The 23,629-nt window shown below is 32.9% G+C and overlaps 1 protein-coding gene across 2 annotated transcripts; it reads left to right on the plus strand.

The window, feature by feature from the left end:
* LOC109849507 (B3 domain-containing protein REM5-like) lies at window positions 242–6,171 on the plus strand. Of its 2 annotated transcripts, none has more exons than XM_020419354.1 (8): window positions 242–398; window positions 476–845; window positions 1,132–1,256; window positions 2,785–3,055; window positions 4,449–4,538; window positions 4,644–4,721; window positions 4,832–4,947; window positions 5,766–6,171. In XM_020419354.1, exons 1-8 carry the CDS (start codon window positions 321–323, stop codon window positions 6,003–6,005), a joined length of 1,368 nt encoding a protein of 455 aa, XP_020274943.1. In that variant the 5' UTR covers window positions 242–320; the 3' UTR covers window positions 6,006–6,171. The 2 variants fall into 2 exon arrangements, with proteins under 2 accessions (XP_020274943.1, XP_020274944.1); XM_020419355.1 differs by having other exon boundaries at window positions 4,452–4,538.

Consider the following 23,629-nt stretch of genomic DNA (forward strand, 5'->3'; position numbering starts at 1 on the left):
TTTAGAAATATGATGGTTTGGGTCTAATAGAAATATGATGGTTTGGGTCTAACGTACAAGAAAGTGCCTAACTACAATCACAAAATTAAACACTTGCCCAAAATGAACACGGGAACGGTTGGGTTAGGTTTGGGTTTAGGATTGGGTTAGTTGTTTGGGTAAGTGACGCTCCGAAGACCGACAAGCTAACAAAGCGTCCGACAACAAAACCCGAGACTAAACAAAAGTAAAACAATGCCAACGCAAATGCACTGTCTTGACTCTTGAGCTTATACCCCCAATTTCGGAAGTGCCCTTTGCTTCTCTACGTTCTTGCTGAAATGGGCAAGCCCAAGCTCATATCAATGGCGACCCCTTCTTTCTTCAAGGTCATGCTCGCCGATTTCAGAACCAAATTGGTACGACCCCATCTCCTCATCAAATTTATTTCTCTCTGATTCTCTTTTTTTAAAACTGTTTCTGATTTTTGTTCCAGCGGATTCCACCTTGTTTCAAGAGACACCTTGGAGACTCAATCGTGCAGAGGTCAGTGCTTCGGAACTCGATGGGTCGGAAGTGGGAGATAAAAGTGGGCATTGTTGATGATCAGGTTTTGCTCCAAGATGGATGGGGGCGTTTCATATCGGATAATTCGATTAATTCAGGAGATTTCTTGGTTTTCTTTTATGACGGCGATATGGGTTTTGATGTTAAGATCTATGGGGCGACATGCTGCGAGAAAAGAGAGGGCAGTGAAGTGAAGATTGAAGCAGAATCAGAAGAAGGTTCTATCGATAAGAGCTCAACGATGAAAGCTAGTAGGAAGAAGGAAAGAGAGAGCAGAAGAAGCAGGCCGAAAAAGAGAAGTGAGTGATTTGTGATGATTGTTATGGTTATGAACTGCGTATATTGCAGATAACTCGTTTGTTAGCAGTTATACCTCTTATGTCTGGAATTTTGGGAAGAGTAAGTAAAACACAACTCATCTCTTTCCCATGAATAGAGCTTATAAGTGCTAATAAACGAGTTGATGGGAGCGATACGTGCTATTGAAGGTATAGATGAAGGGGTTATCTGAAATTTACACTTAAACAATTTGTGGAAAGTGTTCATTTGGTGATGATATGGGTTCTCTTATTGTGTTGGTTGCAGATATGTGCTTTAAGATTCTTAGAGGGGTGAAGGCATGTGAAAAGGCTTTGGAAGCTGCTTGTGCCTTCAAGAGCTCTCATCCTCACTTTGTTACTACTTGCAGGAGGTCGCCTAGCTTGGGCATGGTCTGTGGACTTATTCCTTAATTTCTTTTGTCCGTATTTGCTAAATTGTTTAACTTCTTTCTGTTTGTGAGTTTCATCTCTTGTTGATAGCTGCATTAGACTCGAAGGTTCTTGTCACTACACCAAAATTCTAAAGTTCTAGTGAGGATTGAGTGTGATGAAATTTTTTGACATGCACCCCCTGGCAAGTTAATCACTCTTTTATGGGCCAAAATTTGGACTCACAGAGTGATATCCTTTTCTTAATCCGCTTTAAATTCATGGTTAGTAAGAATCAAACCTAGATTACGCTGTTACCATGTCAATGGTTCCTTCCTTTCCGCCTAAACTCTCGGTACCAGAGAAATATTATTGATCCTAAGAGATCTTCTTCTTTCTTAACCTCGTTTTTACCGAGGAGAGATTGGCTACAAAAGTCATCATTCTGCTTCCACTTGGAGGCTTTGACATCAAAGACGATTTCACTTTCTCTTCTAGCTTCAATGTAGTGCAACCATTTTCAAGCAACCATTTTCATCTCTCGCGTGCGGCATGGCCTTGTCGACATTATCAGTGTTGGAGTTGTAACTTCAATAGATATGAATAAAGAAGTCCTAGTGCAGCCGTGGACGTAATCATATTGCCAAACCACATAAATCCCTGCCTTCTGTGATTGCTTGTTCTGCTTTTAATATTCTCTCTCATGCTTGCTGGTAGATCCCATTCCTAAAAACTGACGTCTCCTCTGATCAACCTTGGTTTTCTTCAATTTCGACACCTTTTTGGTACAACTCAAGTTTTTAAAATTGCACAACATGATCTTGTATCTCTCAAGCACAACTTCTTTTCTCTTGACATCACTTGTGAAGCCCCTTTTTCTTGTTATCGCTTGTGAAGTTTTTTTCAAAGTCAATAATGAAATTTCGTTTGTTCTTGATATTGCTAATGAACTTTCTTTTTTTTCTTGGTGCCACTTGTGAAGCTCCCTTTTCTCGTTGTCGCCTGTAATGTTTCTTTTTCCTTTTTCTTGTTGTTGCTAGTGATGTTTCTTTTTCTCAGACTTGTTCTCGCCACTACAATTTCGTCACTGGTTTTTGATATGATAGTAATACAATGATATTCAACTCTTTTCGGGACAAGCTGGGTTCGCTAATCTTTTCGGTCGATGCACAGATAGAAGGGGAGAATTAGAAGATGTTCTATCACCTTGTTTTTTATTGATAGAAGAGTGCACATTCAACTCTCTATCATATGTTTCCTTTTTGTGTTAGAGTTTCATAAATATTATATAAGGTGTACAAGTATGAGCTACTACCGTCTTCTTCATAAAAAAAGAGAAAAGATCAAATTCTTTTTCTTTCTTTGATTTTCAACACTTACCAGATACTTCACTCAGATCAACTGTCACAGTAGTGACCTATAGTTTCAGCCAATTTTATACATCTACCCTATATAGTTGATTCATGGAGTGATATTGTTTCATCTATTACTAGTGAAATAAATATCGTTAGTAACTTACTATAAGATACTCGTTGTTTTTGGCTGTCAGCGAATTCCTGCAGAACTAGCTAAGATATATAATCTTAAGGTGAAGAACTCAATAGTCCTCGTGGATCCTCGTGGTACTTCATGGTCCGTAAAAATATCTACCTGGGGTAGTGGGCGTCAATGTCTGACATCGGGTTGGAACAGTTTATACAAGAAAAACCGATTAAAAGAAGGAGATGCTTGTGTATTTGAGTTTGTCCACGGAGGCGCAGTGGTAAACGTTCACATCTTTCGAGCTCCAGAATATAGAGCAAAATTAATTTCAAAATCAGGTTAGCAGCTCTTCTAACTTTAACTTTCCGTTGCAGTGAGACTGGTTTTTTATATTATTTTTTGCTCCTTTGGACATTTTAGCTAAAGCATTGTCGGGGTTATGTCCGTTGATGATGGAATACAGCTACTTATTTGTTATACTATACAAAGTTGCCAATGCTTTATGTGCACATACTTATGTGATTTGTTTGCTGACACGCCTGCATTTATGGATATGATAACTTATCTTGTTTAGAAGCCTCAGCATATAAATGCATTTATTTTTGCTTAGAGTGGGCTGCTTAGCATTAGTGCCAAACAGACGAGAGCTGTTAAAAATTGGTTAAGGACCAAATACTTAGGGTGGGTAGCTTAATGTCTCATAAGTATTCGACAACAGTGGTGTTGTGCCAAAAGCTGTGTCGAGAAACCAAACCAAACGCCAATCCAAGAGAGCCAAACGAACTAAATAGTCGAGAAACCAAACCAAACGCCAATCCAAGAGAGCCAAACGAACTAAATATCAATGCACAAACAAAACACCAATTTAGCCAAACGAACTAAATATCAATGCACAAACAAAACACCAATTTTAACGTGGTTCGGCAAGTTGCCTACATCCACGGGGCAAAAAAGGGGATGGGATTTTCACTAATAGAGAAAGAGTACAAACTGAGATTACAACTCACTCGAAGGAACAAACTAATCTCACCAACAAGTTCTTAATCTCTCCAAACAAAACCCTAAACAAATAGCTCAGAAAATACATCTTTTCTGTGCTCCAAATATCCCCAATTTGCTTCTCTAAATTCTCTCTTCCAATTGTTCCATATATATAGAAATCCTAAAATCATAAACATACTAGGAATTCTAAACCAAAAGCCAAATCAAATTAGGAATCCTAATAATCTATTATCAAAATAGATTAGGAATCCTAATAACCTCATGTTACCAAAATAGATTAGGAATCCGCTATCCAACAAGTGACTGGAGCCTCATTCTTTGGGGTTCCATCTTTGTTCTCTAAAATAAAAAAAAGAGAGAATTCGACAACAGTGTACTTACACGGGGACAATATGAAATCTCCTGTTATATGATCTATCAAAAAAAGCATTATGATTTATTTAGATTGTGTGATGCACTATTGGGTGTGAAATATTAGTTTAATATCAATGCCTCCTATTGGAACAATCTAAGGTTTTTCTCCTCAAAGTCTATTGGTATCATCTAAATCCAAATATACATGATATGTGTTTCTCCATTCGAAATATTATTCTCTGTTTGCTTATGAATACACATATGCATATGAACACAATGAACGGTTATTGTTGGCAATCTTGATGGCCTCCTACATATTTGTCCATTTTGGATCTCAGTAGTCATTTCGTTTCTCATACTTCATAATTTTTTTAGCAGATCAGAGTACTTTTGGAGTCCTGAAGTGCCAAGAAACATCAAACTGTTGGCATGCTGCAAAATCAATGGATTCATATAATATTAAGAGCAAGAAACTGCTACTTTCATCTTTTTCCAAAAATATTGACCATTCTTTTATTTTTACTTTTTTTTTTGCATATATCAATGACCTTTTTACTATCATTGATGCAGGCGAAATATTTCTGAGAGTAGATGATATGAAAAAGGTTCAGCATGCTGAAAATTCAATGGATTCAGATAACAATAAGAGTAAGGAATTGCTATTCCCATATTTCCCTAAAAAATGACTATTCTTTTATTTTTATTTTTATTTTTATCTTTTCTATATGTTGGTGACTTTCTTAGCATCATTGATGCAGGCGAAAGATTTCTTAGTGTAGATGATACGAAAAAGGCTCCAAATGAAGCCAAATCCTTTAAATCAACCCACCCAACTTTTGTTACTGTTTGGAGGCCGTCTCGTTTACATCGTGTGGTTGGTTACTTTTTCTTTACCTGCTTCTATTTCAATCTTGGAAAATACTTAAAATGCATTGCTCTGGTCATACTAAACTCTGGAAGCAATGATGAAATACAGATTTATCTAGGTTAAGAAACACCTCTTGCATTTGAAGGGAAAAAATTGGGTAAATTTCACAAAACTACCCTTAAGTTTGGATTTTTTCCAGATAACCCCCTTGGCTATTCTAATAGGCACAAACGGAAACCCCCATTAACTTCTAGGTTTTTTTTCTCATCACCCCTTGAACTTGTTCTATGCCACTAAACTCTCAAAGATCGTTCACTTTAACCCCCTAAATTAACACCCACAAATTTAACTTGTGATGTCCCAGCACATGACAGAAGAAGGGCAAAAATATCGCTCAGACCTAAAAGAATTTGAAAAAAAATAAAAAAGAATAACAGAGTGTTTTTTTTTTTTGAGCGCTTATAGGTATTTTATCTTAGTTGGTCATGTGCTTGACACATGACATGTTAGACTTCATGATGTTATTTTGGGCAATTAAAGAGAAAAATCTTTAATGAGTTTAGTGCAATAGAAGAAGTTCAGCGATTTATATGAAAAACCCTCAGAGCTAAGGAGATTTTTTTACTTATTAAAATAGTTAAGGAGGTTGTCTAAAAAATAGCCAACCTTAAGTTGGTTTTATTAAATTTACCCAAAACAATTATCCAGTTTATTAAATGATTGAAAAGTACTTCAATTAAACTGCATTTTATTTATCAATACCTATTATTTTAACATTTCTTGCTTAATTTCTCCTAATTTCTGCACAATGACATTAATTCCAGTACATTCCAAAGAAAGTAACGCAAGAACTTGGCTTGGTGAAAGATCAACAAACAACTCTAATCGATCCTTCAGGGAAATCTTGGCGCGCATACATCAGAGTTCGAAGTTACGGGCATGTAGAATTGAGGGGTGGATGGTGCCGCTTCTCAAGAGGAAACAACTTGGCCTTGGGCGATGTATGCATATTTGAGTTCTTTGGAGGAGCTGAGTACATAAAAGTACACATTTTTCGTACATGAGAAATACACACCTCTAATTAGTCTCGATCTGGTCTGCAATTATGTCAATATTGGTCTTGTTTTGTAGAAGTTTGGGAAGTGATAAACTCACTAGCTTATCAAGTTTAAGCCAAGAACTTTGGTGTTTATCTTGTTCTATGAAACCATGAAGGCAGTTTTATCATAATGATGGTTGTGCATATGTATTGCTATGAGAGAGAGCTAATATGACAATACCTTCAGTGATATAGTTCCATACAGTATTATATGTCGAACTAACTCGATAACTTATCAGAACTTGAAACGTAAAGTTCCCTTCTTGCATGGAGAGATATCGATGCCTACTGGGGGTACACATTTATCTTTCTTTCTTTTCTTTTGCTTTTTTTTTTGAGTAAAAAAAGGGGAATAGAGCCCTGTTCGTATTCATATATAAAAAGAAGTTGCAGAGAGTATATACATCAAAAGGAGTTATCTCAAAGAATAGGAAGTCAAAATGCAAGAAAAAGCCACCATACATGATTTAAGAAAACAAATTTAGACGGAATTTAGACTTCAATGAGAGAACTCAAAATGCAAGAAAAAGCCGCCATACATAATTTACAAAGACGCATTTATCTAACTTATACGTTACTATTATTTAAAAACTTATCTGTTACTATTATTTAAAGGAAAAGCCTTATTTGTAGCAGCAGAGGAAAATACTTAGATCATTAAAACATATGCGCCCATCATCGAATCAACATGCTTCATTCTTGTAACTTTCTTTTTAAAGATATGTCAGTTGTAGTTGGTTTTCCATAATCACAAACTGCAAATTACATTTTTGGCAATTGACAATAAAATGTAAAAAAATATCATTAGACTTATTTTAAATAATAATATTAGACTTATTTTAAATAATAAGAAGAAGAAATGAAACAAGTTTCAACTATCACATTTATAAAATAATCGCAGAAGTACATGAACAAATTAAGAAAACAAATTTCACATATTTAGTTCTTAGCATAAAACTTCATGAAATTTGGTAGAAACCATATTTCATAATTCCATCCAAATTATAAGAACACATGAAATATAAACATCATTTCATAATTCTACCATCAAACGTAAAACTACATGAAAATTTGGGGTGCTAGTTTCAAGTAAAACTACATGAAAAATCCATATATCTTTAAGGCAATTTGATAAAAAGCTGGACGAGGCCATGATCATCTCTGCCCCTGGCTTCACTAATGCTTATTTTGTTCCTAGGGCATAACTAAGTTATCTCCACTTGGTAAAAATGTGTATTATGCAATGAAAATCATGTACGTTGGGGATATATTACACATGCTAGGAATCACGACATATAACATAGGTAGAAATATGAATATCATTTTTTTAATCAAAATTACATAATAATAGAAGAACACTTGAAATGTTTTCCTAATCCTTTATGAACATTTTCTAAAGATCTTCAGAAGATAGCTTTCTTAAGTGAAAAAAACCCCAGTGTGATCTACCCATCATGGAGAGGATGCACTACTAGATTGATAGGACCTCTAAATTATAGTTTTCTATGTTTTTTGTGTTTTTCTATGTATCCATATGACCACATGGATCTTTCTTATATAGGTTTAGGTCATCTATCATGTTAACAATTTTAAGTGATTTAGAACTCTTTCAAAAATTCAATCCATAATAGTTATAGTTAAGATAGAATTGCATTGTAGCTAAACCTCTCTCAAAATTATTTTAGTGAGATTGGGTCCCATATCGAGAACCAATTAGTAATCAAATTAATTCTTAATTAAAATTTATTAATAATTATAATTGAACAATTAAATTCCTATCCGAACAAATGTTCATCAAAGCTCTTTTATACTATGAGATTAAAATTTTAATTATACTATTTCTTACATTCAGTCTCTGGCAGTATCAATTAATTTTTCTTTTAGACAAATTAATGAGTAGAGCAATTCACATATTTTCTTGTATAACTCCCATGAACAAAGAATCATTTAAAAAATATTAATAATATTATAATAAATAGGTTTTAATAAATAGATTTTAAATAAATATTATAACTTCATGGGACTGCTTAGTAAATTATTCTCTTCATAATTAGAATATTGGATCCTATCTAAATATCTATTATTTCTCTAAATAAAATGTAGTAACCCGATATTTTTGGTTTTGTGGCACTTGTTATATATATATATAAGTTTAATCATCACATCAAAGTATATTAGATTGTCAAAATTAAAAATGACAATATCATTAAGTCAGAGGGACCACATAACAAATTGAATTCTCCATCTCCTAGGTGATAGTTCTAGAGAATTCAAATATGGTCTAGTACTACATACATTACAATGTGTGGTCATGACATTCACGCGGAGAGTCTCCAATCCTCATGGCTGAGAACAATGAATACATCACTTGTCTTGCAAGATAGCATGTAATAACATAGTATCTGATAGTAGTTATAGATTACGTACAATTTTAAGAAATCTCTAAATTAGATCTTATCTCTGTGCAAGTAACCCATCACAGTGCATGATCTAATCAAATAATTTCTAAGAATAACATAATCTTTATGTATGTAATACCTAAATAGTATGCGCAATAATAAAATCTACATTAATATCATATAATGTTACATAAATTGTATCGGATATGTATGGACATATTATACTACTTTAGCAACAGATTCAACAAGTGATCACAAAATTTAATAGTTTCCTCGCAATACGACAAAAGAGGCTCTTTATGCATGAGTTAGACTATTCCCAATAGATGATGCACTATGTTTGATCACAATCTATGTATTTAAACATATAAAACCAAAAATCATGATATTTCTATAATTGTGTTCATCATCTCTTTAGTCGTATTGTTGTAAAATCGTTAATTTTACAAGCAATTGATGCATATAACTCAATGTTGTTCGATCTGAGTTGCATGCCTAGGGGGTGAATAGAATTGCTATCATTTTTTACTAAAAATATAGAATATGCAGTGGAATATATAAAATGAAAATGATAAATGATATAAAGCAAAACAACTATCACCAAAAATAACTAGCTAAAAACACATGCGATTTTATAGTGGTTCGGATAACAATCTTATGTTCACTCTTTCTTCTCATAAAGAGGCTTTCTTACTATGCAAAGAGTTCACCATATTATAAAATTGATTTAGTAGGCTTAAAGACTGAAACCCTAGGTCTTCCATATCAGACATTTAACCTAACTTTCTACCATGACCCTAGCTAGTCTCAACCCTTAATTCAACCAACTTGAGTACACTGTAAAAAAAATTCAAAGTAAAACCAGACACAAAAAAATTAAGCTCAGAATAAAAGAACAATCTTATAGTCCTTTCAATAAAATAAAATGTTCCTTGAAGGATATAAGTGAAGCTTGATGAAGGACAGTGAAGAGGATTAATCCAAGGACAACTCTCCTCGATGAAATGATCCGAAGATGTTTTGCGTGTCGATTAAGAGTTGACGAGACTCCAGGGAATCAAAACTTTCAACTTGATCTCTCAAATATCAAACCCCAGAACTTCTCCTCCTCCTCTCTCTCTCTCTCTCTCTCTATGTGTGTGTGTGTGTGTGTGTGTGTGTGTATCTCCCCCTCCTCTCTCTATGTTATAATCATCCAATTAGGTTAGGAAAGAGACATCCTAAGCATGGTAGAAGTTGGAGATATTCTGAATAATGAATGGTTGTGATTAGATCTAAAAATCAGCAATCAGCTGACTTTACCATCAATGATGCCTCTTAACCATCGATGCATGGTGTCGTGAAACTAATTATGATTGACAAGCTAATTGATTATATTCATGTCTCTAGACTTTTGCACCATCGATATGTTATAGTACCATCAACAGTCACTACTCACCATCTATTGTCAATGACCTACCATCGATGGTAGTTATGCTAAATCAGCTTTTGCGCTGATTTTTGCATTATTTCGCCTCATACACATCCCATATCTATATTCACCTGTATTATAAAATCTCAAACCAATATTAGTGCCAAATGAAAGTTTGTTATTACTTAAATAAGAGATGTTGTACAGATTATGTCCTAACAATCTTCCCCTTTTTATAATAATAAACTTGAAATTAAAATACCAAAATACATGCATATTTGGGATATATATATAGCAAAAATAATCACAAATGATATGCATTTCTCCCCCTATATTCCTGCATTTATGACAAGTGTAAACAAGCACAGATATTGTAAAGCTCTCCTTAAGACAATGCATTGCATATTAAAAAAAAAAAAAATCAAAACATGATACCACTTGGTCAAAAATTTCACTCATGCAAAAACTCATCAAATTTCACCAAATTCTACCCCTTTTATTATCAACAAAAGTGAAAACTACACCAATGGATATACTTGATACAAGATAAATTTAGATAAAAATCATCTAAAAGGTGTGAAAGTACCCTAGGGGGTGAATAGAGTATTTGCTAATCTAATCCGATATTGATGCCAAATTAAAACTTATTAAATAATTATCCTAACAATATGATATGTCAAGTAATATATGCAAGGATGTATAAATAAACAAAGGACGGTATAAACGTGAGACAAAAGGTATTATGAAAGTATAAAAGAGAAAGAGGCACCAATGCGAAACTCAAATACAAACAAATGATCACAGAGTTCGGCTGACCCACGACCTACGTCTCCACTCCTTACCCTCGAGGAGAATCTCCGCTATATCACAAAAATACTACACAATCAGTTTTCAACACTCATTGATAAATATTTACAATTCACACGATTGCAATCACACAAAACACCCTCTAAGTGTTGGCCTAGCTCGTGTCACCTTCCTCAAGTGCTCAGAATTACGACATCTCTCTAGAATTTATAACCGACACCACTCCTCTTGGAATTGATGCCGTCTCTCACCAACTACTTCTCTCGGTGTCCTTGTATATTACAACGCGTTCTTAACAATGAAAGCGTAAATACAAGATTTGTTCTCTAACACAAAGATGAGAACTCAATTAAGCCCACTCTCAATGTTACAACCTCACAACCCAATAATTATACTATATGTGAAAATACTTAAGCTCAAGGGATGTGTGTGTAAACAATGAGTATAAATAAAATCAAACTCAAAGTAATCTAGCAAGAATGTATGATAATAATAGTTTTCTAGAAGAAATGAGTTTAGAAAACTTTTCCAATAAACAAGAGAGGTAGAAATTTGAGGTAGAGATCCCCAAATACATTGTAGCAATTCTTCTCTTGTAAAACACAAAAGAAACACTTTTAATTTTCTTTGAAACTCTTAAAAACTTGTAAAGCTTGTTCTAAACTTCTATAATAAAATCTAAGTGTTGAGAACTATATATAGTCTTTCAACACATCAGCCCAAACCAAAGAAACACATAAAAATTGAGGCAAACCAATAAAAATAAAATCTGAAAACTAGTCGTTATTGTGCAACTGACACATTTTCGGTCGACCGATGGTCAAGGTCTGGTCGACCGAAGGATGTTCATCGGTCGACTGATGACCTTGAGAACAAAATGCTAGAAAACCTTTCTCTGGTCGGTCGACCGATGCCATGTGTTTGGTCGACCAGAACTGATACATGCGATTCTCCAGGAGTTGTTTGCAGAAATTTTAATTTTGAAAAATCAATTAAACATAACAAATTGACTCCAAAAATAGTAAAATTTTGGGAAACGTTTATAACCATAAAGATGAACATGTCAATGAAGAAATTTTTGACAACGCAATTCACATTTGTAAAAACTTATTATTTTGCAAAAGTGTTAGAAATACGAGTTCGTAATTGCTTGCTTTTGACACAATGACCATATGAAAGTTTGGAAAATTATTTGAGTGGATTAATGGACTTGCTAAGAGATATGAAACATTGTTATTAAGCCAATAATCCAAAAACTTAGTATATTATCAACAACGTGCATGTGTATGAATTTGAGCTTATAAGTATAATGCACAATTTATAAACCTAAGCTATCTTACCCAAGCTAATGGTCTTCGTTAGAGCTCGATCTTGGTGACGGATGAAGCGATGTTGAATCTTGAGTTGTCACGGCTTCATTACAAAATTGTTCAACCTCCAAGAATATCTTCATTATGCTCAAATATGTCCCGAATGCATATAATATAAAAACACAAACACTAGAAACAAGATTAGAAATTGTTTGTTATTCATCAAAACAAGATTAGAGAAGTAGGCTCACACACATGAGTCCTAACAAGGTGTACGGGAGAGAAAGGCGCACTAGTTCACACAAAAATTTATTAAGAAATAGTACAAAAGATAAAAATTAATCACAAAATACATGAACATGAGAGAAAACCTAACAAAATGGAGAGACTTATACTAGTTCATAAGATAAATTCTGCTATATCACATTGATAAACGAGCAATAATAAGACTTCAACTATGTCAAGCTTAAATACTAAGGGCCAAAGTGTCGCATTTTCACCTCAGCAATACAGGACTTAGGCAAAATAACGATATTGTTTGGTATGCGATTCATACAATCTCTAAATATAGAATACATTTAGTACATGATGGTTACCCTCTGAGATATGCATAAACATGAATCCCACGATTGTGGATTTTTGACCATTTTTTATCAAACACGCTCAATTTTATGTTGATTTCATAAGAGTGTGGATCTATAATCATGTTTTAACAAATATACTCTTTTTTTTGAATAAGTTTGGTACAAATGCGCTTAAGTACATATAATGACAAGTTTGTGCACTAGCCAAGTCAAAAATGCTCAAAAACACATGATATAACCCAAAATATTTATGAACAAAGTATAAGACTCCTCTACCACTATTTCACAATGTTAAATATGATAAATATAAAAATAGGTGTGTAAAATTGCTTTATGTGATATCTCATGTAAATAACATGTCATGTAATCATATTTTGATTATTGTCTACAGAAATACATACATATAGATTAGAAAGTATTTGTGAACATGTGTGCATAATCAAGCCTATATACCAAAAGAATAATATTATCTGAATCAATCATGTGAAAGCATATACATGGACATGTCCAAGTTTGTCTTTTTAAGAACAAAAAAGGAAGAAAAATAAATTTTTATTTGATTTTCATATTTAAAAAATGAAAAAAAAAATCTTAAAAAGCTAGAAAAAACAGAAAAGAATAAAAATCAAAGAAAAATATGTACATACAACATGAATGAGAAGCATGGGTATCTAAAGAATTACTAACCTAAGCACCAACCATCCTAAGTACAGATAAAAAGTTACTATAGACCGAGTAACACATGCATCTAAAAAAATACAAGTTCAAAAAATAAAGATGTAACAAGATAAAAGAAAAAAAATATGACTGCAAACTCAATCTGATGCAAAGCTCTTCTACTACTCCTCATCAGAGCCCTCCCTCTATGTCTCGATGTCCTGATCATCTAATGTTAGTTGCATGGGAGGTAGATGGATGAGGAGTTTCCATAGGCTATGATGGTCCTGTATAGTAGTCTTAATATACATGTTGTCTCCTCAGTTTAGGATTCATCTGGTGCAGAACTCCCATAATAAATTGTAGAGAGGCATCATAATTTGTATGTTGAATAGTCATGTCTCTCCGAAGTGCATCAATCCTCTCTCCAAGTGCTTGTAAGATCCATGTCATAGAAGAAGAACCTTGTGCCTGAGCTACAGATGGCTGAGATCCAAAGGATTATCCTGCAGTTATCTCTCCCTTCCCTCTTGCTGCTATACTCATCATGGCAATCTCAGCAGAGAGTGAAGCTCTTCCCACCTCATATTGATCAACAGAGTGGAAGGTAATCTTCTGATCCTGGTACATATGGATGATGAGAAAGAGATATACAAGCCAAGTCTTCTGCTTAGTCTTCTTCTCAATCACCTTCGGAGCAGTAGTGGCAACCATACAAATGGATACAAAGATCAAAATAATAGTATCAAAAGCTTTTCCCTTAGCTATCTAATAAATAAGAATAGCATTCTGGAAGCTAAGGGTGATGTAAGCAGTGCTGGGATAGAGATCACGGTTGAGGAAGAGATTAAGTAAGATGAACTCAGGCTTGAGGTGTTCTGAGTTGAAGACACCATGATATACCTTTCCACAAAGATAGTTCATCATCTTATTATAGCTTTCATACCCGACAACTACACTGGTAGAAATTGAAAAAAACATCCAGGCCTTTTGTAGGGTGCTTAGGAAGATTCAGGATTTTTTGGATGTAAGCTGGTGTAATCTTAATCTCCTTTCCCCTAACAATAGTTGTAGCTATTTTCTTCTCTCTCTTTTGCAAAGTTGGGATAAAACTCCCTCACAAGAGTGACATTAGCTCTTTCAAGCTATTTGTCCACCACTGATTTAAGTACAGTTCTCTCAAGTATCCCCACGGTATTAACATACTCATTTAGACGTGCACATCAACACCTCACTCAAACACAATGAGAAGTTCTTCAAACTTCTTTTGAACGCATCTAGATGCAAAAAGTTCAACTCTAGGGCATTGTGAGGTTGACATTTCTCTACAAATACTAATAAACATGATTTAATATAGATAATGCACACATAAGAGGTTTAGAATAAAAAAGAATGGAGAAAACAAAATAATTTTTTTTAGAAAAATGCAATTTTGTTCATTGACCATCGATGGTTGACAACATATATACCATTTATTGTCGAAAGTCATTGATTGATGGTGTTCATCGATCATTGATAGTTGATAAACTGAACCGATCAGTTTCATTTCAAATTAGTCCAAAATCATGTATTTTTAACAACTAGTATACAACACTTGCGCTGCATGGGGCATACTTGGTTTAGGACATTATTGGTAAATAATATATTCTACATTATTGATTCTAAAATATGTACTTACGATATAATATTTACTTAACGGTATGTATTGATTCTTAATATATCATGTATGAAAGTTGCAAATGCTAGTAAAATAAAAAAATTTGATATTTAATGTCTAGTATATTTTTGGAATAGCAAAAACTGTTATTAGATTTAAAATTACAAAAGCTATAATAAGAAGATGGAATCAAAACCAACATAAAGATATTATTTAAATAACTTGGTTCATAGGAATTTTTTAAGTCAAAAATTTTAATCCAAATTAGAGAATATCAATCAAAAGACTGATTACTCTAGGTTTCATATAAGAAATCAAAATTTTGTTTGCAATTCAATCAAATATATCACATATAAGTTTGTGTATTTTGATTTACTCAATGGATAAAAGATAGATAGCCAATTTGTTTTATTGATTAATCTTTATAGCCTAAAGTTGATAGTGTTGGCCTTTTTGTTTTGATAATATTTTAACAAATAATTTACAACTAATATTATTTGTCTAGTATTTGTATTTTCTTATTTATTCTAGACAAACAATATGTTGGAGGATGGATAGAAGATTGTTTATACAAGTTTACAAATGTTTATCAAGGGTTTAAGTTTGTTTTTAGTGTTTGTTTCAAGGTTTTTTGTGAAGAGGTTTTCACAAGAGCAAGATGAGATAATCTTTGGTGTTTGAGCTTCATTCCATTCTCTCTCTCACTCTTGATCTATAGAGAAGTTTCCCTAAACTCTTTCTAGCTTTATGTTTATTTGTTTGTTAATCGTTTTTTAAATCTAGATTTATATTGAGTTTAGATTTATTTTACTCATTGCTTACATACACAACCATTAAGCTTTAATATTTTCATACATAGTATATTTGGGTTGTGGGGTTGTGGGGTTGTGCCTTGAGAGTGAGCTTATTTGTGTTCTCATCCATATTAGAGAACAAATTATTGTATTAAGCTTTCATTGTGAGGATACACTTTGTAATACACTTGTACACGAAGAGGAGTGTGTGGTGAGAGACGAGGTCATCCCAAGAGAAGTGGCGTCGGTAGTAAAGCCTAAGGAGAGGATGTAAATCTGAGTACTTGAAGGAGACACGTGCTAGAGACTAACACTTAAAGGGTATAGAGTGGGATTGTAAGAGTGTTGATTGTGAAGTTTTCGGTGAGCTAGAAAATCGAGTGTGAGGTGTAAACGTTTTCAGGTGAGCGTTAAAAACCCGGTGTGATAGTGTATTTCTCCCCGAGAGTAGGAAGCGGAGACGTAGGACGGAAGATCCAAACTCCGTGATCATTTCTTGTGTGTTTGAGTTTGCTTGTGCACTTATATTTTGTTTATCTCTATCGTCATTCTCTCATTGTCTAATTTATCACTATATTATTTGTATTTGTTTATAGTTTACTTAACCTTGTTTGTATATCCTTGCATATATATCTTGTTGCATATTTAATTTGCTAGGATATTTGTTAATTAGCTTTTATTGATATTAAATCGGATTAGATTAGCATAAAACCATATTCATCCCCTCTAGGGTTCTTTCCTAGTGGCATTAGAGTCTAACAATTGGTATTAGAGCTTGGTTCTCTTTGATTTGTGGCTTAACCGCCTTGAGTTAAATATTACTTGTTCTTATATTTTTGCTAATCTAGTTTTTGAGATTATTTGTATCTTGTTTGCCTTTTTTTATAATTATGGATATGCATGTTGCACCTTGCTTAGGCTATGATCTTAATATTGCTCCTAAATTCAATGCTTTCCCCTATGCTCAATGGTATTTTAGATTTAAAAAATTTATTAGATCTAAACATTTTAATTTGTGAAAAATTATCGAGTGTGCTTATATTGTGCCCATGTTGAAGAAATTCAAGTGGAACAAAAATGATAAAAGGTTGTTTACAATGAACAAGATTTTGTTAGAATACTTGCTAAATGCTTTTGACTCATCTTTTTCTAACAAGTTTGTTCATTTTATAGTGCTTACAAATTATGGACATTTATTAAAGCACATCAATGTAATTTGGAGGAGATTCAACGTGCTTTGGCAGAATCGACTTCAAGTAAGATTAGACCACCACCACCATCATCATCATCATCTTGCACATGGCCACTAGGGGATAACCCTAGTGTGGTAAGTGATTCGGAATCCGATAGTGAATTATCCATTAATGAACTCGCTTGTGCATATGATAAATTAATGCATGCCTATACTAAGTTGCATAAAAATTTTATTGATTTAAAAAGCAAGTATGTAACTTTAAAATTCGATCATGAATTGCTAGCATCTAAATTTTATACTATTGTTAAAGAGAATGTGATCCTTAAAGAAAATAATAAAAAATTAAAATTGGATCATATTACCTTGAGTCCTAATGTTGCTAGCTTAGTTCATAAGAAGAATGATGCCATGTTAGAAGTAGAGTCCATCAGAAATAAATTTATATCATTTAAAATGATTATACTTGCTCTACTTCTATTGACAATGCTACTATGCCTAATGTTGAGTTGAACAATATTAAAATCGTATTTCATCTTTAGATTCAACTCTTAACACATGCATTGTTAATAACAATAAACTTATGGGCTTATGTACAAAGTCTCATGCTAACTCTTCAAAACCAAGCACTCACTATGCACATATGTATGACAAAATTTATAAGTGTTCTATTTGTGGCCGAAAAGGCCATATTGCTAAATTTTGCTATGAAGCACACAAATCCTCTAAGTCTAATACTTCTTGTGCATCTCATAAGACTTCTTCATCACACACACATACACATACTCATAAAGTTTATCATAAGCATGATAGTGTGTTTAAATATGATTATTGTGGTCGCTTTGGTCATTTGGCCAAGTATTGCTTTTATTTGAAAAAAAATTCACTTTTGCCAAATGCATCTAAAAGACCAAATGTGTATAAATGTAATGTTTGTGGTAGATTTGGCCACGTAGCAAAGTTTTGTTTTAATTTACAAAAGTTTTATATTTGCAAAATCTTTTTAAAAGATCATCTTTATTTGCAAATGTTCCACATGCACATCTATATAGTCCACAAAAACAAATGGGTCTTTTTCATAAGCATGATAGTGTGTTTAAATGTGATTACTATGGTCTAATACTTCTTTTGCATCTCATAAGACTTCTTCATCACACACACATGCCCATATTCATAAAGTTTATCATAAGTATGATAGTGTGTTTAAATGTGATTATTGTGGTCGCTTTGGTCATTTGACCAAGTATTGTTTTTATTTGAAAAAAATTCACTTTTGCCAAATGCATCTAAAAGACCAAATGTGTATAAATGTAATGTTTGTGGTAGATTTGGCCACGTAGCAAAGTTTTGTTTTAATTTACAAAAGTTTTATATTTGCAAAATCTTTTTAAAAGACCATCTTTATTTGCAAATGTTCCACGTGCACATCTATATAGTCTTTATTTGCAAATGTTTCACGTGCACATCTATATAGTCCACAAAAACAAATGGGTCTTTTTCATTGCACATGTTGCAATCAAAAGGGCTATTTGAGTGATTATTGTTATGACCGGATTAGTGCACTATATGCTCCCAAAAAGGATCATAACCCTAGGGCTTTGAGCTTAAATGATAGGGGTCATGTTCCTAAGTCTTTTGGCACCAAGAATTCTTATGTGCCAAAATCTTTTTAAAACCAAGATCTTTAGTGTTTTTATTTTTCATTTTTTGGTTTTGAAAAACATGTTTTTAAATTTTTAAAAAATAAAACAAATTTTAAGTCAAGACTTTTGTTTTTCAATATATTGGTTTTGATTTTGATGAGAGGTATGTGTTTAAGCAACCCCTTGGGTTTAGTGATTATTTATTTCTAAATTATATTTATCGGGTGCCAAAAGTTTTTATATGGATTGAAATAAGCTCAAAGAGCTGGATATGGTTGCCTATTATGCTTTCTTGTTGAAATATGATAATTGTTTTTGGTTTGTTTTATCCTAATCATACTTCATTTTGATCTTTTTGGATGAAATATATAAATTCTCGGCATTTTTTAATGCATTTATGATTCTTGGATTTCACGGACTCATGAATTTTCATGATTTTTATTCATGGAGTTTTTTAAATATTTTCACAAATATTTTTATATACTTTCATGATTGCTCTTTTGGATATTCATGATTCTCTTTCATGAACAAAATTTTTCTTGGTTTTTATGAGTTCTCATGATTTTCATGTTTCTTTATAAAAATCCATATATTGTTTTTATGTTTGTGTATTGAGACACTATTTTCATAATGACATATCAATATGTGTTCTCATGGCCTTTTTATATGTGAGTAATGATTAGCATGTTTTTCATCTATGCTTGCTCACATATGTTTGTGTTGGTCATCATTGGATATATTTCATTAAGATTTTTTGATAGGGTGAGCTATTCCCTATTATTTGTTTGTATACTCACCATGCTTATAGGTAGGGGGAGCTTTTGCTTTCCTATTTCTTTTATATCCCCATTTTTTATGTTGTCAAATGGGGAGAAATATATGAGTATATTTATGTTTATGAGTATTGTGCTTTAATATATATTTTATATACTATTTGTGTAAATTGTTTATCATCATAAAAAAGGGGGAGATTATTGGCGTTTTTGTTTTGATGATGTTTTAACAAACAATATACAACTAATATTGTTTGTCTAGTATTTGTGTTTTCTTATTTATTCTAGGCAAATAATATGTTGGAGAATGGATGAACTAGAGCTTTCACGATCATATCCTTTGGAGGATGAAAGGAATACCGGTATGAAGCCATATACAATTCAAGTTCAACCGCAAAGTTTACCAAGACGAGCTCAAATTGAAGATCAAGATTGCTTGGGTAAATTAGTTTATGTGTTATATTATGTGTGTTTAATACTTCAAGCTCAATATTATACACACATACATTTTATGAGTTTATCCATTTTGGGTTTTATCCACAAACAAAGTTTTTTTTCAAACAAATAAATTTATGTTTATATAAATGTATATTTGTTTTCATGTGGATAAGTTATTTTATTTTAGTTATATAGATATAAAACAAGAATACATTCATATACATACTCATATGTTTCATATTCTATTGTATTTTAAAGAATATTGTGTTTTTGGTTTATAGACTTAACAACTATAGTTTATATCTTTTATCAAGTCTATAAAATTATTTTACAAAGTTTTAAAAGTTTGTTTAAAACATTTTGTCAAAAACATGTCTTATTTAGCTTTCATGTTTTGGAGATTTCTCATTTGGGAGGTGCAATTCCAAAAATATTTTTTTGTAACATATTTATTATCATGTTTACAATCATTTTCTAAAGTTTTATATTTTTTAGAATTTATTTGTTATTTTTAAAAACACTTAAAAATTAAATTTACTGTATTAATCAGGCTGATAACTTGTTATCAGTCGACTGATAAAGTTTATCAGTCGATTGATGAACTCTTCTGGAATTATCAAAAATTTCTGTTTTTGCGACTGGTGAACAATCAGTGGACTGATGAGGTCTTCAGTCGACCGATGAGCTGTGAACTGCCTGTAACGATCAGCTCATCAGTCGACTAATACTTTTCATTAGCCGACTGAGTATCAGTCGACTCACGGCCTCTAACGGCTATATTTTTCAGATTGTACTATTTTTAGTTTTTTGGTCTTTTTGCCTTGTTTTCTTGGTTTTTTGGGGTTTCCCTTGTGATCCTATATATATCCCATACCTCATAACTGTTGGCCTTCTTTTTTTGATGGTGATTTAGCAAATAGTTTACATCTAATATTGTTTATCTAGTGTTTGTGTCTTCGTATTTATTCTAGACAAACAACGAGTTAGAGGATGGATGGAATTGCGCTTCAGCGATCATATCCAATGGAGGTTGGCGGAATAGTGCAGTGAAACCTTGCTATCAAGTTAAAGATTCAATTACTAGCTTCATCCAAGTTTACCAAGTTGAGCTACAATGAAGATCAAGATCAAGCTTGGGTAATAGTTAGTTTAGGTTTATATTATGTGTGTTAATACCTTAAGCTCAATATAATATACACACACACATTTATTGGTTTCCATGTATATATATAGTTATATATATACATATATTTTTTGGTTTGATAGTTTTCAAGTTTTACTATGAAATAATTAAATATAATTAGAAAACATATTTTAGTTTCATACTTATATACATAAATATGATTTCATCAATATCAATTTTATTTAGTTCAATGAAATCATGTTTTAGTGCATTATATGTGTATTTTGATAAAATACTACATTCATTGTTTATAGACTTCATAACAATAGTTTACATCTTTTCTCAAGTCTATAAAATTATTTTGTAAAGTTTCAAAACATGGTTTAGCCTAAATATCAAAATTCATATGTTTACATTTTTTGTGTTTTGGACTATTTTGCAAAATAATGTTATATTTTATTTGGAAAGTCTTTTTTGCAAACTAGTCATTGTAGCATGTTTATTATCATGTTTACAATCATTCCCTAAAGTTTTATATTTTTCTGAATTTATTTGATATTTTTAAACAGGGTTTCAAAATCAGAATAACAGCTTTCAAAACCTGTTTTTAGCCTGTGTCAGTTCGCGGTCGACCGCCACGGTCGACCACCATGAGTTCAAGACTCAGGTTATGTTTTGTTGGCGCGCGGTCGACCGTGGCGATATACCGTAGAAAGTCTAGAGACTTTCGCGGTCGACCGTCGCTTGTCCAGAGCCATAGTTCTGTTTTTTGTTGCTCGCGGTCGACCGCCGCACTGTCATATCAGTTCTAACGGCTAGTTTCCAGAGCCGTTGATGAGTTGCTCGCGGTCGCCCGCCGCACTGTCATATCAGTTCTAACGGCTAGTTTCCAGAGCCGTTGCTAAGTTGATTTTTTGGTCTTTTCTTGGTTTTCTCTTAGCTTTGGGGTTTCATATAAATACCCCCTTATACCTTAATTCTTATAGTAATCCAAGAAGTTTTTAAATAAGAGTTTAACAAGGGTTTAAGTTTGTTTAAAGTGTGTTTATAAGCTTTTAAGCATTTGAGTGTTTCGGTTTTGTGAATCAATTCTACAAGAGATTGAGGAGATCATCTATTGAAGTTTGAGCTTCTAACTATTCTCCCTCCACCTCTTGATCTATTGAGAAGATTTCTAAACTCTTATCTAGCTTTACATTTGCATAGTTATTTGATTAACTTTCTTTAAAGCTAGTTTTTATATTGAGTTTAGATTTGATTTTATTTACTCTCATTGTTACACACACCCACATGAGCTTATCGTATTTACATACATAGTACATTTGGGTTGGTGAGAGTTGTAACAATTGAGTGTAAGATTTTATTGTGTTCTCATCCATATTAGAGAACAATCATTCTTTGTATTGTGCTTAATCGTGAGATCACTTTGTAATATACTTGTACACCGAGAGGAGTGTGTGGTGAGAGTCGGGGATCGTCCCAAGAGGAGTGGCGTCGGTTGACGAACCTAGGGAGAGGTTGTAACCGAGCACTTGAGGGAGACACGGCTAGGTCCAACACTTGTGAGGGTGTAGAGTGGGTTTGCAAGAGTGTGAATTGTAGAGTTTTCGGTTAGGTAGAAAACCGAATGTGTAGAAGTTTTTGCTTTCAAACCGGATTGTGATAGTGGATTTCTCCCTGAGAGTAGGGAGCGGAGACGTAGGACGGAAGGTCCGAACTCCGTGATCATTTGATTGTGTTTGAGTGTGCTTTGACGTTTATTCTTATTTGTGCTTATTGCTCATATCACCATTGTCTCATTATTTACTTTGCCCATTATCTTGTTTATGTTTATTTCACCTATGTGTTAATTTGTATATCCTTGTATATATCTCATAGTATATCTCATTGGTAGGATATATCTCATTGTTCATATTGCTTATCCTAGATCATATATCTTGTTGTATTTCATACTTGCTAGGATAACTTGTTAATTAGTTTTAATTAACATAAAATCGGATTAGATTAGCATAAGACTCTAATCACCCCCCCCCTCTCTAGGGTCTAACAATTGGTATCAGAGCTTGGTACTCTTTGATTTAAGGTCTAATCGCCTTGAGTTAAAGATCCAAGTTATCTTTTTGTGCTAATCTTAATTTGATTGCATTTGTATATTGCTTGCATATTTTTACAAATTATGGATATGAATGATGCATCTTGTTTAGGCTATGATTCTAGTGTTGCTCCTAAATTCAATGTTTTGCCCTATGCTCAATGGTGTTTTAGATTCAAAATATTTGTTCGATCTAAAAATATCGATTTATGGGAAATCATTAATTGTGCTTATATTGTGCCCACGTTAAAGAAATTCAAGTGGAGCAAACATGATAAAAAGATGTTTATTATGAACAAGCTTATGTTAGAATTTTTACTAAATGCATTTGATTCATTTATGTTTAACAAGCTTGATTCTTTTGATAGCACTTATACATTATGGAAATTCATAGAAGCACATCAAGGAGATTTGGAGGCGATCCGACAAGCTTTGGAGGATCCCGCTTCAAGTTCTAAAGGAGCTTCATGTACACGAGCACTAGACGATAGCCCTAGTGAGGTTTGCGAGTTCGAATCTATTAATGATTTACCTAATGATGAACTTATTTGTGCTAGTGAAAAATTATTGCATGCCTTTAACAAATTGCAAAATGATTTTATTGATTTAAAAAGCAAGCGTGAAGATTTAAAATCCGATCATGAGAAGTTAGCTTCCAAATTTGATATCATTTCTTAAGAAAGTATTGCTCTTCTAGAAAACAATGATA

Source organism: Asparagus officinalis, chromosome 7, assembly GCF_001876935.1.
Source record: "Asparagus officinalis chromosome 7, Aspof.V1, whole genome shotgun sequence".
Classification (NCBI taxonomy): Eukaryota; Viridiplantae; Streptophyta; class Magnoliopsida; order Asparagales; family Asparagaceae; genus Asparagus; species Asparagus officinalis.